The sequence below is a fragment of the Xenopus laevis genome, chromosome 9_10S, assembly GCF_017654675.1.
Source record: "Xenopus laevis strain J_2021 chromosome 9_10S, Xenopus_laevis_v10.1, whole genome shotgun sequence".
NCBI lineage: Eukaryota > Metazoa > Chordata > Amphibia > Anura > Pipidae > Xenopus > Xenopus laevis.
This window is the reverse complement of record NC_054388.1, coordinates 108,159,231-108,174,582: the sequence shown is the minus strand read 5'-3', so window position 1 is coordinate 108,174,582 and position 15,352 is coordinate 108,159,231. Positions and strand designations below refer to the sequence as shown.

At 45.8% G+C, this 15,352-nt stretch overlaps 1 protein-coding gene across 5 annotated transcripts in view; it reads right to left on the bottom strand.

Annotated features, from left to right (window-relative positions):
- Positions 1-548: 548 nt before the first annotated feature.
- srcap.S (Snf2-related CREBBP activator protein S homeolog) overlaps positions 549-15,352 on the bottom strand; it is a 62,040-nt gene continuing 47,236 nt past the window's right edge. For all 5 annotated transcript variants that reach the window (XM_018239360.2, XM_018239361.2, XM_018239362.2 and 2 more), the window contains 8 exons: positions 13,204-13,406; positions 12,805-12,974; positions 11,251-11,447; positions 5,205-5,319; positions 4,957-5,085; positions 3,746-3,907; positions 3,579-3,662; positions 549-2,859 (listed from right to left, as the gene is read on the bottom strand). In XM_018239360.2, the coding sequence (XP_018094849.1) occupies positions 997-2,859; positions 3,579-3,662; positions 3,746-3,907; positions 4,957-5,085; positions 5,205-5,319; positions 11,251-11,447; positions 12,805-12,974; positions 13,204-13,406 (2,923 nt within the window). In that variant the 3' untranslated portion in view covers positions 549-996. The remainder of the gene's footprint in view (positions 2,860-3,578; positions 3,663-3,745; positions 3,908-4,956; positions 5,086-5,204; positions 5,320-11,250; positions 11,448-12,804; positions 12,975-13,203; positions 13,407-15,352) is intronic.

Here is a 15,352-nt window from a genome sequence, read left to right as displayed (position 1 = left end):
GGAACGTTTGGGGTTTCCTTCAGGGCCCGGGAACATTACCATTATAATAAAGACCATGTACACAGATCCCCACATTTTTTGCAGTATGTCCCATTTAGCAAACAAGAGGACTTAGTGGTCCTAAAAGTTTAGATAGGGGAGTATCCCTAATGAAGTTACAATCCCCTTCTGAATGGAAATGTTTTACCATATTAAAAAATGTTTTAACCTGCATCATTTACTCACTGAGCTGAATGCAGAGGATCAATTGCAAACTCATTGACCAGTTATGACACATGCCCCCCCCCTCAAGTCTCTTGGTTACTGCCTGGTAACCAATCAATGGAAAGCAAGAGAGCTGAAAAGCAGGAAGTAGTGTTCTGGCTATTATGTTACACATCCACTCACTCCAGCCTTTATACATTATATTTTTTTGGCTAACTAACTATATTAGATACACAGACTATTTACCCAGTTTTATTTTTATACTAAACTGTTCCTTTAAAGGGGAGGACAACTCAAAAAAGTTACACTTTGCCTTAGAAAAGAAAACTAATAAATTCCACACATTTTACTCAACACTTTATTTTCATGAAAGTACAGGGACTTGTGTAGAAACATGCCCAAACATCCAGTTCTCGGGGACCCACAGGCCTGAGACAGACAAAGCTCCAGAAACCCGAGTCTGTTGTCTGTCTAATACTTACAGGGCCCAACACCCCCAAAATCCCAGAAACTCCCATTGATAACTCAACGTGTGAAACCATTTTAAAACAAATCTGACTCCAGCTTCTCTTGTCGGGCTCTCGAGCCTCTTTGCATAGATTTCGGTTATTTCTCAGTCATGGGGCTGGGACAGAGTACTCTCCGGGCAGTGACTCTGTGTTGCAGCACATTTGGGGCAGTCTTTTTTTATTTTACTGCTTTCGGGCAGTCTCTCGCCTGTCCCTCCAGTCTGTTCAAGGGGAGGCGGCTCACCTGGGGGTAAAACACAGCCAAATATCCTGGGAGAAAAACTCACGTCTTGGCTTTTCTGACTCTGTGGCTGCTGGGAGAGTTGGGTAGTGGGGGAGGGGGACGGGCGGAGCGAGTGTTACTGGAGGGAGGGGCTGTGAGTGAGCTGCGCAGAATGCGTTGTTCTGCGGGTGGGCAGTGGCGCTTTCTCCCACCATTAGACTGTCTTTCACTAGAACTGCCGTGGGGGGAAGAGGATGGGGGACTCGGGGAGCTTATATTGGGAGGTTTACTCCTTTTGCCAGGTCTCCCTCGGAGGTGGGGAGAACAGGCTGAACGTCCTCTGAGGGATTTACCAGCAGAATTTGGGTTTGGAGTGGATACAAGTGGCACCTGGTTGGGCTGCAAACGTGTCCTTGCGCTGCGGGTGAGAGGAGTCCTTACAGTCTCTTCCTCAGAGGAGTTGTCAGTATCAGCGGAAGCTGTGAGCTCCTCATCCTTCTTGGAAGAAGAGGAGGGTTGTTTCTTCTTCCTCCCCGGAGGAGACTTTGTGTGGTGGGGGCTGGGTGACCGTTCAGGAGAGCTGTCTCTTTTGTCATTGTGCAAGTTTGGACTTGACATCACCTGTGACTTAGGGGGGCGGCCACGTTTCCGTTTAGGAGGGGTTAAAGGTCCATCACCTCCACTGCTGCTGGTCCCCTCCACACACCCACCCGCCTGAGGAATGTTGGAAGAAACCATGGGAATGATGGGAGGAGATTTTGTTACATTGGTATAGAGTTGGACAGAAGGTGGGAGCAGCTCCAGTGTAGTCTCGCCAGAAGATAAAGGGGAAACTGGAGAGGTTGTTACACTGTCTCTCCTTTTGGGGGGCCTTCCCCTTTTCCTCTTTTCAACAGGTGAAGAACCATTTTCAATGTCAGAGTTGGATTTTGCACACGACGCAGGACTTCCTGGTACATGGGTTGCCTTAGTGGATACGGGCAGTTCCGAATTAGGTCCAGGGGGTGAAAGGCCTTTGTCGCAAGGTTTTTCCAACAGAGAAGCGTCTATATCAGAAGACTCTTCTACTGCAGAACTTCCTATAGACACGGCCTCTGTTGGAGACATTTCTAATTTTGACTTTGGTGGTCTTCCCCTTTTTCTCTTTGGTGGGGGACTGCCAGCCTCAGATGTATCATCTGATTGGTGGGAAGGAGAGGGGCTTTGAGGATCAGCTGAAGGGCAACTTGCTTTTCCGCGATTCTGTCGGCGTAAAACAGGCGGCCGCTCCTGCACTACAGTCACTAGCCGGCCAGGCAACCGCCTCAGGACTTTTTCAGTTGGGGACGTGTCCCCTGCACCGGCCATTCGAATTTCACAGTCGGCAGTAACTTTCCTGCGTGGTGTACGAGGAGTGCTGCTCTCCAGGTCCTGGGGCACTCCACTGGAAGCGGTGGGGTCAGATTTTGGCACAAGCAGTATTTCACTGTCCGATACAGCAGACTCGTCTGTATTTTCTTCCTTCACAGAAGAGGACAACTGCGGAGGGGTTTCTTTTGGGGGAGAAGTGGTGGGTGCTAATGGGGTTGAAGGACACGGCTGGTGGGATGGACTGCTGGAGGCCTCCTTATGAGATATGTTCAACTCTGAGACTGTGTTCTCGGTCTGTGAGATTACGGATGCATTGTCTTCCAAGGTTTGTTGGTCAGGAGACGAGGTTTCAAGCAAGGCTGGACTGTCTGTGATGTCTGAACCATCTGCTGTCCTGGCTCCACGCAATCGCTCACTCACACGGACTCCTACTCTCTCCCCTGGTGGTTTGCTGGAAGACTGGGCTCGTACCCTGCGTGTCTTTCTATTCTCTTCCTCCCATGTGTCGTCCAGAGAAGGGCCGGTGTCTTCTTTAGCCAGGAAAAGGTCCTTTCGTGCAGCTTCTACTTGCTCCTTAAGTACAAAAGGTGTAGGGCATTAGGGAGTATTCAGCAACGGAGACAAGCGATAAAATACAAAAAGCAACAAAGTCAGGGTACCCTTAACAGAAGGAAAAGGAAACAGGCTACAAGAGTGAAAGTAAAGGGATACTGTCATGGGAAAATATTTTTTTTCAAAACGTATCGTTTAATAGTGCTGCTCCAGCAGAATTCGTCACTGAAATCCATTTCTTAAAAGAGCAAACAGATTTTTTTTTATATTTAATTTTGAAATCTGACATGGGGCTAAACATATTGTCTGTTTCCCAGCTGCCCCCAGTCATGTGACTTGTGCTCTGATAAACTTCAATCACTCTTTACTGCAAGTTGGAGTGATATCACCCCCTCCCCCCCAGCAGCCTAACAACAGAACAATGGGAAGGTAACCAGATAGCAGCTCCCTAACACAAGATAACAGCTGCCTGGTAGATCTAAGAACAACACTCAATAGTAAAATCCAGGTTCCACAGAGACACAGTTACATTGAGTAGAAGAAACAACAGCCTGCCAGAAAGCAGTTCCATCCTAAAGTGCTGGCTCTTTCTAAAAGCACATGACCAGGCAAAATAACCGGAGATGCACCTTGTTGGTTCAGGAATGAAGTAGAGTGAATTATTTGCTGTGTAAACAGTGAAATTTAGAAATAAAAACTACACCATAAAAATCACGACAGAATCCCTTTAAACTCATTACCTGAGCTTGTTTGAGCTCCTCCCGACTTATGTCTTCCAGTGAAGCTTCCAGAAAGATCATGGCATATCGTTCAATAGGAGTCAGCTGCGTAGAAGGAAAAGAGATTGTAAAGATGAACCTCCTAGTCCAGAAACGCTACAATAAACATGCTGGCCCCTAGCAGTTACCTGATCAACCAAGGCATTTATTTCTTGCTCGGCCCTGCTTTGTTCCTCCTCCTCAGGTTCCAAAGGAGCATTCTCATTAAACTCTGCAAGGTCTGCAACTTGCTCAGCACGGACCAGAGAGGCAGCTAAGGTGTCCTCCTCATCCTCGGCTCTGCAGAGGGCCTGCGGGACATTTGCAAGCACGTGGCATTTAATGATTAGATTGAACAAGTAGATCAAAACGTCACAGATTCTTAAACTCACAGCAGTATAGGGCTTAGATCAGGGGTGCCCAAGAGGTATATCGGGATCTACCAGTAGACCTTTAGCTGGTGATCAGTAGATCTCAAGACACTGTCAACTAACAGCTTGTCTATATCATCCTCCTGTTTCATGCTTTTCATTCAGATATTTATTATGTTAAGGTTACATATAGTTGTTTGTTAAAGAAGAACTATTACAAAAATGAAAATGTAATATAAGCTTCGTCATACTGAAATAATAACCTTTGTAAATACAATCAAATATTTCTGATATCAAGTTTATATTCACTATCCCTCTCTCAGCATCTGTTTTTTTTCATTATCTCTTCATGCAACAGTTGGGTGTCAGAGGAATGATCTAATATATCTTATAGGGGGGGGCTTCCTTTTCTAGCAGATGTATTAGAGCTCACTCAAATAACTGATTCCAGTACAAACAAAATCTAACAAAATAACTGCCTTTTGCACAAATTCTGCATGTAGAGAAACATGATGTCTGGTGATTTTAATACTGAATACTAATATATCTTCTAGGCAAAAGGGGCCCCCCTATAAGATATATTGGATGTAACTGGCAATGAATATCTGACACCCAACTGCTGCATGAAGACAGAATGAAGAGAAACAGATGCTGAGAGAGGAATAGTGAATATAAACTTGATTCTTTCAGAAACTGTACACAATATTTAATTTATTGTATTCAGAAAGTTTCTTATTTCAGTATGATGAAGCTTATATTACATTTTCATTTAGTTCCCCTTTAAATATAGCCATATACATTTTCTCATAAATCAGAAGTAATATTTCCCATGGAACAGCATGCTTTTATGGATGAAGATCATAACATGACAACATTACTAAAAGTAGACCTCACATTAATAAAGTGTGGGCTCTCCTGGCTTAGTTGATCTACACTGCTTCAAAGTTCAGTATTTTATGTTCTTGAAGGCAATGAAATGTGCAGTGTACCTGTTCAAGAATGTTTGCATTTTGTGTTGTGCTTTCATCTTCCAATGTGCCATCCTCTGGAGATGCAACTCCGGACTCCACTACCTTAGGTGGGGGCTCTTCCATGTCAAACAGCTCCCTGATGGTTTGCTGGAAACACCAGGACAAAAACATTCAATAAAGATATAAAAGAGCCAAGGAAACGGGCCGCAGTAGCTTCAGTTCTTTATATTCATCTAAGGGAAACCCCATTGAGTAGCATAAAATACCTGTTTAAAGTAGGCTGTGGTAAAGTTTCCTCCTTCGATAGCCATATCCCCCAACATTCGCTTCTGCTGAGCTTTCTTTAGGATGTTCTCCTCCACAGTGCGCTCACTGACCAATCTGAAACAGGGGAAGAGAGTTAGAGCAGGACTGGGCTCTGGGGAGCGGGATAAGAAAGAGCAAAGGGAAGATTATGGCGATGGAAAGAAGGAAGAGGCAAAGGGGTCAAGCATGAAAAATAGTGGGCAATGGGCTTGGAGAACCTAAAACCTGGGTTTTGGCTGTGATGAAAATAGGACGTTCTGAAGCAAGAAACAATATATTTCATGACCGCAAACTGATTGTTTGGCCTGAATGTGTGCAATAATTAAGGAAACTAAGCAAGTATGAAGAAGAGTAGGCTAAATGATAGATGGAGAGGATGACACAAACAAACAGGGGGAAAAAAAGTAGCAGATAAAAAAAAATTGTTAAAGGGGTGGTTTCCCCTTACATTAAAGCAGGGATCCCCAACCTGAACCTGTGAGCAACATTCAGAGGTAAAATGAGTTGGGGAGCAACACTAGCATTAAAAATGTTCTTGGGGTGCCAAATAAGTGCTGTGATTGGCCATTTAGTAGCCCCTATGTGGATTGTCAACCTACATTGAGGCTCTGTTTGGCAGTACATCCAGTTTTTATACAACCAAAACTTGCCTCCAAGCCTGGAATTCAAAAATAATCACCTGCTTTGAGGCCACTTGGAGTAACATCTAAGGGGTTGGGGAGCAACATGTTACTCACGAGCTACTGGTTGGGGGATCACTGCATTAAAGGGTATGGGAAAACTTGTTTTTTTGAAAACACAGTTAAAAGTGCTGCACGGAATTCTGCACTGAAATCCATTTTTCAAAAGAACAGAGATTTTTAATATTTAATTTTGAAATCTGACATGGGGCTAGACATAGCTGCCACCAGTCATTTGACTTGTGCCTGCACTTTAGGATGGAACTGCTTTCTGGCAGGCTGCTGTTTTTCCTTCTCAATGTAACTGAATGTGTCTCAGTGGGACCTGGAGTTTACTATTGAGTGTTGTTATTAGATCTACCAGGCAGCTGATATCTTGTGTTAGGGAGCTGCTATCTGGTTACCTTCCCATTGTTCTGTTGTTAGGCTGCTGGGGGCGGAAAGGGAGGTAGTGATGTCACTCCAACTTGCAGTACAGTCGTAAAGGGTGACTGAAGTTCAGAGCACAAGTCACATGACTGGGGCAGCTGGGAAAAATAGATTTTTGTACTTACCGTTAAATCCTTTTCTCTTGTCCTACATTGGGGGACACAGGCACCATGGGGATGAAGATCCTGTTGCTTGGAGAAAGGACACTAAAAGGTTAAAGTGGCTCCTCCTCCTCCTCCTGATCTGGGCTTCATCCCCGCCTACCTCCTCAATCCTCAGTTTTCTGACCGAAGAAGAGATGACGAGCCCTACCAATTGCCCATGTGAAGAGAAGGAGCTCCTCCCCAATGCAAGCTAAGCACGGTATGAACCACCTGCTGTTTGAACTCGTTGGTATTTGAACAATAAAAATTATATAAGATATTAACTGATCAACATTAACTTGAACTAATACAGGGAGGGAAGGCCTGTGTCCCCCAATGTAGGACAAGAGAAAAGGATTTAACGGTAAGTACCATGGGGACGTCCCAAAGCTATCCATGAGGGCGGGACTTGTTACCCCTAGTGTTCAGGAAATAACCGCCTGCAATACTTGCCTGCCGAAGCTCACTTCGGCTGAGGTGAATGTATGCACCTTGTAGAATTTGGAAAAGGTGTGTGTGGATGACCACACTGCAGCCCTACAGACCTGTTCTGCTGAAGCCTGGAGGTGAACCACCGAAGAAGTGCTGAGTGAAGAAGTAGAATGAGCTGAACCCGGAAAGGTGTGGCCTTACCTCGTACCTCATAGGCCTTCAAGATTGTTGACCTAATCCATCTTGCATTGGTGGTCTTAGATGCCTTAAGGCTTTTCCGTTGTCCTTCTGGTAAGACAAAGAGGTTGACTAGCTTCCTTCTACTCTTGGTAGCCCTGGTGTATGTTCTGAGAGACGAACCACATCTATGTAAGTAACTGCTCCAAATGTGTCTTTTGTTCAGGACAAAATGAAGGAACCACCAGGTCCTGGTTAAGATGGAACTCTGACACCACCTTAGGAAGAAAATCCAGGGTAGGTCTCAACACCGCCTAGTCCTTCTAAAAAATCAAAAATGGTGGACGACAGGGTAGAGCTGCTAGATCTGAAATTCGACTAGTCGAAGTGATGGCTAATAGAAAACTACCTTAAGAGTCAGCAGAGGTAATGGAATTGAATCCAATGGCTCGAACGGTTGCTCCTGCAATACAGAAGGTACCATATTGAGATCCCAGGGAGGGATTGTATGACGGTATGGAGGTAACATCCTCAATGCTCCCTGGAGGAAGGTCTTGATGTTGGGCAGCATTGCAAGCTGCTGCTGAAAAAGGATAGATAAGGTTGATACCTGAACATTCAGTGAGCGCCAGCCATTTTTTCTAAACCCTCCTGAAGGAATAACAATAGGCTACTTTCATCCCAAGACTGTGGGTCTTTGGCTTTAGATTTACACCAGGATATGAATGTCCTCCATACCCTGTGGTAGATGCGTGCGGAGACTGGCTTTTTTGGAACTCCTGATCTGGCTAGGATTATGGCTTCAAGTGTCAAGCCATTAAAGCCAGCCATGGTGAACTCGGGTGGAGGTCAGTCCCTGAGATAGCAGATCCATTCTGTCTGGAAGGTGGAATGGTGCGTCCACTGATGAACTCATGAGCTCTTCGAACCAAGTGTGGAGTGGCCAGTAGGGTGCCACTAGAACTGTTTCTACCATTCTTGATTACCCTTGGCAGAATTGCCAGTGGTGGGAAGACATATGGTAGGTGAAACTAACACGGATCCACCAGTGTGTCCACAGCTAGGGCCAGAGGGTCATTGCTTCTTGTGAAGAACCTTGGAAGCTTGTTGTTGTACCTGGATGCCATTAAGTCTACTTGCCAGAATCCCAGAATCAGTTGAAAAAACCTCTGGGTGTAGGCTCCACTCTCCCTGATCTAAGGTCTCTCAGTTGAGAAAATCTGCTATCCAGTTGTCCACTCCAGGGATATGAACTGTAGAGATAGCTGGTACTGTGTTTTACACCCACAGAAGAATTTGCTGTGCCTCTGCGAGGGCAGCTTGACTCCTTGTGCCTCCTTGGTGGTTGATGTAAGCCAACGCTGTCACATTGCCTGACTGTATTCTTACAGGTAGATCTTGAAGTCTGCCTGACCATTGGAGCAATGACAGGTAGATTGCTCTTAATTCCAGGATGTTGATGGAGAGTAGTTTTTTTTTTCTGTGACCAACGTCCCTGTACGGTTAGGTCTCCCAATACTTCTCCCCAACCTTGTAGACTGGCATCTGTTGTGATGACTATCCACTGGTGAATGGGGAAGGGTTTTCCTGACTGAAGTGTTGTTGGTCAAAGCCACCAATTGATAGAGGTTCAAACCAGTTCTGATAGGGGAATCCTGCAGTTTAGGTTCGCTCAGTTCCTCCTCTGGTGTTGGAGTAAGGCTCTGTAAGGCTCTGGTGTGGAGCTGCGCATATGGAATCGCAGGATGACACTATAGTCCCTAGCACTCTCATGGCAATCGTAAAGGTACCTGATCAGTTTTCTGCAGAGCTGACAGGAGCCCCTGCATTGAGGTGATCTTGGATTGGGGAAGGAAGGCTCTTCCCAATGAAGAATTTAGATCAAGCCCTAAACATTCTGTACTCTGAGAAGGTATGAATCGAGATTTTTGGAAGTTTATCTGCCAGCCTAACAGCATTAGTGTCTGGAGATGAGTTGCGGCCAGAGCCATGGAACGGGCCTTTACCAGTTGGTTGTCCAGGTATTGTATGACACTCACTCCCTGCAGTCGCAGGTCCTCTAGAGCCGCAGCCATGACCTTTGTGAATACCCTTTGCGCGGAGGATAGTCTGAAGGGGAGTGCCAGGGATTGCCAATGTTCTCCTGCCACTGAAAAGTGAAGGAACCAGTGATGGTTGGGATGTATGGGGACATGCAGGTAAGCATCTTTGATGTCGATCACCGCCCTGAAATCCTCTATGTCCAGGGACATTAGGACTGACTGGATGGATTCCATCTTGAAGTGGTGCTTGTTTACATGGTCGTTTAGTGCCTTTAGGTCTAGCACCAGGCGAAAAGATCCATCCTTTTTGGGTACTATAAACAGGTTTAAGTAGAAACCGAAGCCCCTTTACCTTTGAGGGACCGCCATTACTACCGCGGAGGCAGTCAGGGCGTGTGGAACCCCTTGGCACGCTGAGTGCCTGGGTTCTCTGGTAGGGAGCCTTGAGATGGAAAATCACCTCGCAGGTAGCTGAGCGAATTCTATGAGATAGATATGATCTGTAGGACCCAGGGGTCCAGTACTCCATGCCGTCACACCTCCCGAAAGTGACTTAAGCGTCCGCCAAAGGGTAAGCTTTCATGGGTAAGCCTCATGCGGAGGCTGTTTTGTCCTGTGCGGGCTTAGGTGCAGCTCTGCTTCCTGACCAAGAAGTGCTCTGCCTTGACTGGAATCTGGGGCGGGTCGGAGCTTGTTGTTTTTCATGTTGGGACCTCTGGCTCTGATTTTGGCGAAAGGGACGAAAAAATGGTTGCCTTTTGAAGGTAGTCCTCTTGGGTCTGTTTTGCAGAAGTAAAGTGCTCTTGCCTCCTGTAGCTTGAGAATTTACCTTCTCTGTTCAGCACCAAAAAGTTGTTTTCCGAGAATGGGAGACCAAGCAGAGACCACTTCAAGGTAAGATCTGTTGACCAGTTTTTGGCCAAAGGAAACGTCTGGCTGCCATAGATTATGCCGAAGTGACGAGCTTAGCCGCGTCCAGGACAAACTAAATGCCTTTCTGCAGAGCTGACAGGCAGCATGTAATGGGGGGAGGGAGGAGGGAATTGACTTACCTCCTTGTGCCAGCCAGGAATGCTCAATAAAAGCTATACCCTCTGTTGTGGCTACTGGTGCAGCCTCCGGAGAGCGGGAACCAGTGCCCAGGGTAGTGTGGGGGGGAGCTCCCCAGCCTGCAGCCTCCGTAGAGCGGGAAGGCTATAGAGCATCTTCAAATCAGAAGTCCTTGGCTGGAGGGGTTCTGGAAGAGAAACACTGACCCCTAGTAGTGGCATGATACTGAATAAATCTGTACCATTGCTCCCAGCCACGAAGTGTCCATCCTCCTTCTGAGGACACTAAAGAAAACTGGGGATTGAGGAGGTAGGCGGGGATGAAGCCCAGATCAGGAGGAGGAGGAGCCACTTTAACCTTTTAGTGTCCTTTCTCCAAGCAACAGGATCTTCATCCCCATGGTGCCTGTGTCCCCCAATCTAGGCAAGAGAAACTGACAATATGTCTAGCCCCATGTCAGATTTCAAAGTTGAATATAACAAAATCTGTTTGCTCTTTTGAAAAATTGATTTCAGTGCAGAATTCTGCTGGAACAGCACTATTAACTGATTCATTTTGAAAAAAATATGTTTTCGCATGACAGTATAGCAAGAAGAAAACCGGCACTCAGAGCTCAATGCATGCGGGCAAAGCCCTGCGTGTTTATTGCCCACATGCATTGAGCTCTGAGTGCCGGTTTTCTTCTTGCTAAACGTGTTTCATTAAGGGTTGTCAATCCCTTTCAACTGTGCACCAGGCCAGCTTGTACCGGAGAGGCCAGGGAGTGCTGGTGGGTTTTGGAACTTCACATGACAGTATACCATTAATTTTAAGACGAACAACCCCCTTAAACGGGCAGGGGTGAGGAATGAAGGGATGTGATTGAATGTATTCCCTCTGAAAGGCTATAATACAGGATAGAAGCCTGCAACAGCATCCCGAGGGATTCTTCCTCTGAGACCAATCCCTCAGCTTTAGCACAAGGAGCTGAAGCTTTGAAACGGACTGGTCTGTATATGGACAATGTATCAAGATTATAAGAAGCTACACTAACATTACTTCTCACTGCCTCACCTGTATATATGCACATCACGAGTCTGACCAATACGGTGACACCGGTCCTGGGCCTGGGCGTCCATAGTGGGATTCCAGTCGCTGTCATAGAAGATGACCGTATCAGCACCAGTCAGATTGACTCCAACTCCTCCACTGCGAGTTGATAGGATGAAGCAGAAGATGCGACGATCCATATTAAAACGCTCCATCAATACCTGGAAAGGAGCACAGCATGATTGGAAAACTATCCGGTCAATAAATAAGTAGATTAAATAAATTCTGTCATGATTTTTATTTCTAAATTACACTGCAAATAATTCATTCTACAATATAAAATGTCATTCCTGAACCAGCAAGTGTATTTAGTTGTAATATTGGTGTGTAGGTGCATCTCAGCTCATTTTGCTTGGTCATGTGCTTTCAGAAAGAGCCAGCACTTTAGGATGGAACTGCTTTCTGGCAGGCTGTTGTTTCTCCTACTTAATGTAACTGAATGTGTCGCAGTGGGACTTGGATTTTACTATTGAGTGCTGTTCTTAGATCTATCAGGGAATGGTTATCTTGTCTTAGGAAGCCATTATCTGGTTACCTTCCCATTGATCTGTTGTTAGGCTGCTGGGAAGGAAAGGGAGGGGGTGATATCACTCCAACTTGCAGTACAGCAGTAAAGAATGACTGAAGTTTATCAGAGCACAAGTCACATGACTGGGAGCAGCTGGGAAATTGACAATATGTTTAGCCCCATGTCAGATTTCAAAATTAAATGTAAAAAAAAACAAAAAAAAAAACTGTTTGCTCTTTTGAGAAATTGATTTCAGTGCACAGTGCAGAATTCTGCTGGAACAGCACTATTAAAGGGGTTGTTCACTTCCAAAACTTTTTTTCAATTAGGTTGTTTTTAGATTGTTCTCCAGAAATAAAGACTTTTTACAATTACTTTGCATTATTTTTTTTTTTTTTACTGTTTTTCGAAAATCTTAGTTTAAAGTTGAATGTTGGTGTCTCTGGTGTTTGAGTCTGGCAGCTCAGTAATTCAGGTGCAGATTCTGAACTGTTAGAATTTTGCAACATTTAGTGGATACATTTCTCAGCAGCATCTCTGGAGTATTAGCAACTATTGTATCAATTCTAACAGCTGCCTGTAATGAAACTCAAGAGATTCTGCTCAGCAGGGACAAAGATAAGAAAAGTAACAAATCAGTTTACAGGGTCGCGACCTCCCTCCCAGAGCTGCTTCAGAAGGGGAAAAATGACACTTACAGTAACACTTCAATATTAGAAAAACGGTCAAAAATAGAAAGTCATTGGAAAAAGTTGTGCTTTCTGTTGATCTATCTGAATACAACTAGTTGTTTCAAGATGAACCACCTCTTTAACTGATGCGTTTTGAAAAAATTTAAAGAAACTCAGGTAGCAAAGCAAGGAAGGCATTGGAAGTAAAAGACTCCATGAAGAGAGGCGCTGCTGCTTCATTAGTCTATTCCAAGTCGATTAGTAAATTAACGGATTTCCCAGAGGTGCTAAGACAAGGAGCAGGAGAAGAAATGTCTTGCCTCTTTATCCTCCACTTACCTGTCTTTGTTCAACGCGTGTTGACCCATCAAGTCGCAGATAAATGTGTCCGTGGTAATTCAGGAACTGCTCTAAAACGTCCAACATGCGGGTCATCTGCGTAAACAACAGGACCCGGTGTCCCTCGGTCTTTAACTGACGCAGTAAGCGATCAAGTGTTTGGAGCTTCCCTAAAGGTGGAAAAGAATTCCCAATGAATTCTTATATGCAGATGAGTTGACAGTTATGCTAAATCACGTATATGAACATAAAGAGATCATTTCTGAGAAGAGGATAGTGAAGAAACAGTAATGGCAAAGGGGAGGTGGCAGTCACATAATGTGGTAAAATATCAGACAAGAGTAATTACGAAGGTTTGGACAAGGCAGTAAGCCCACATGCCAAGGTTCATTTACTCACCACAGTCATACTGAATGAGCCGTAGATCTGGGAACTGAGTCCTCATGTTAGACACAATGCGGTGTAAACAGCGGGAATGAGGAGTCAACTCTCTGCGCAGCGACTCCCTGAAAACCGACTCCTGAAGCAGCATTGATGGTGGCGGGTGTGAAGTGTGCAGGGAGATCGGTGGGGCCTCCACAGGAGGCATAGCGACAATGAACCTGAAAACAAGGGACACAGACAGGAGTTTAAAGCTAAAAACAAGAACACATAACCATCATCACAATGTGGAGGTTAAAGGGAAAACGTTTTTTTTTTCTTTTTTCCCCAAAACGCATCAGATATAAGTGTTGCTCCAGCAGAATTCTGCACTAAAATCCGTTTCAAACTGATTTTTTTATATTTCATTTTGAAATCTGACATGGGGCTTGACATATTGTCAGTTTCCCAGCTGCCCCAGTCATGTGACTTGTGCTCTGATAAACTTCAGTCACTCTTTACTGCTGTACTGCAAGTTGGAGTGATATCACCCCCTCCCTCCCTCCTCCCAGCAGCCTAACAACAGAACAATGGGAAAGTAACCAGATAGCAGCTCCCTAACACAAGATAACAGCTGCCTGGTAGATCTAAGAACAACACTCAATAGTAAAATCCAGGTCCCACTGAGACACATTCAGTTACATTGAGTAGGAGAAACAACAGCCTGCCAGAAAGCAGTTCCATCCTAAAGTGCTGGCTCTTTCTGAAATCACATGACCAGGCAAAAAGGAGATTTTATGTACTCACCGTTAAATCTCTTTCTCTCCAGTAGCTTGGGGGACACAGGAGACAGTGGGGTATAGCTAATGCCACTACGAGGCAGGACACAACAGAATAAGAAATGTGACTCCTCCTCCGCTGGCTATACCCTCAGCAGTAGGCGGAGCCGGAATCAGTTTGTACCAAAGTAGTACTAAGTAGAAAAAATTAACCAATAACTAGTAACCTTAACGTACTGGCCAGGGGCAGTAACATGACTGACGGTTAGAAAGGGCCTCCATCCGGGAGGGAAGTCCTGTGTCCCCCAAGCTACTGGAGAGAAAGAGATTTAACGGTGAGTGCACAAAATCTCCTTTTCTCCTCGTCAGCTTGGGGGACACAGGAGACAGTGGGGACGTACCAAAGCTGTCCCCCATCCTCAGGGCGGGAAGGATAGGCCCTATGAGGAAGTAGCCACGGCGGCTTGGAGAACTCTCCTGCCGAAGCGTGAGTCAGATGCCGCAAAAGTATCAAAGTGATAAAATTTAGTGAATGAGTGGATGGAAGTCCACGTGGCCGCTTTGCATAGCTGATCAGCTGATGCCTGGTTTCTGAAGGCCCAAGACGTGCTCACCCCTCTAGTGGAGTGAGCCTTGACTCTGACAGGAGGAACTTGGCCTTTTGCTGTGTAGGCTCTTTGAATAGCTTGCTTAATCCATCTGGAGATAGTAGACTTGGCTGCTGGCAAACCCCTGCGAGGACCCGAAGGGAGTACGAACAGTGCGTCTGACTTACGGAAATCCTGAACTTGGTGTAGATAAAATTTGAGGGCCCTGACTGGGTCGAGAGTGTGCAGTGCAGCTTCTTTTGGATTGGAGGGTGAAGGGCAGAAGGTTGGTATGGTGATCTCTTGATTCAAATGGAAATCCGAAACCACCTTTGGCAGGAAGGAAGGCACGGTGCGGAGGACCGCTCTGTCGTGGTGAAAGATGAGCAAGGGTGACTTGCATGAAAGTGCGGTGAGTTCTGAAACACGCCTGGCCGAGGCTATCGCCAGGAGAAAAACAGTCTTCCAGGTAAGCCACTGTAGGGGAATAGAGGCCATTGGTTCAAAGTGTGGCTTTTGTAGCGCCGTTAGCACCAGCGTGAGATCCCACGGGGGCGCTGGTGGACGAACTGGGGGCGCCAGGTGAGCTACTCCCTGGAGGAAGGTCTTGATGTCCGGTAGGAATGCTAGTCTCCTTTGGAAGAGAACGGAGAGAGCTGAAATCTGGGACTTTAGAGAGCCTAGAGAGAGACCCAAGGCTAGTCCTTCCTGGAGGAACTCGAGTAGATCCGGTACGGAGAAAACTGGAAAAACCCTCTTGTGACTTCGGCACCAGTCGCGTTATGTGGACCAGACTCTGTGGTAAGTTTTGGCAGAAACTGG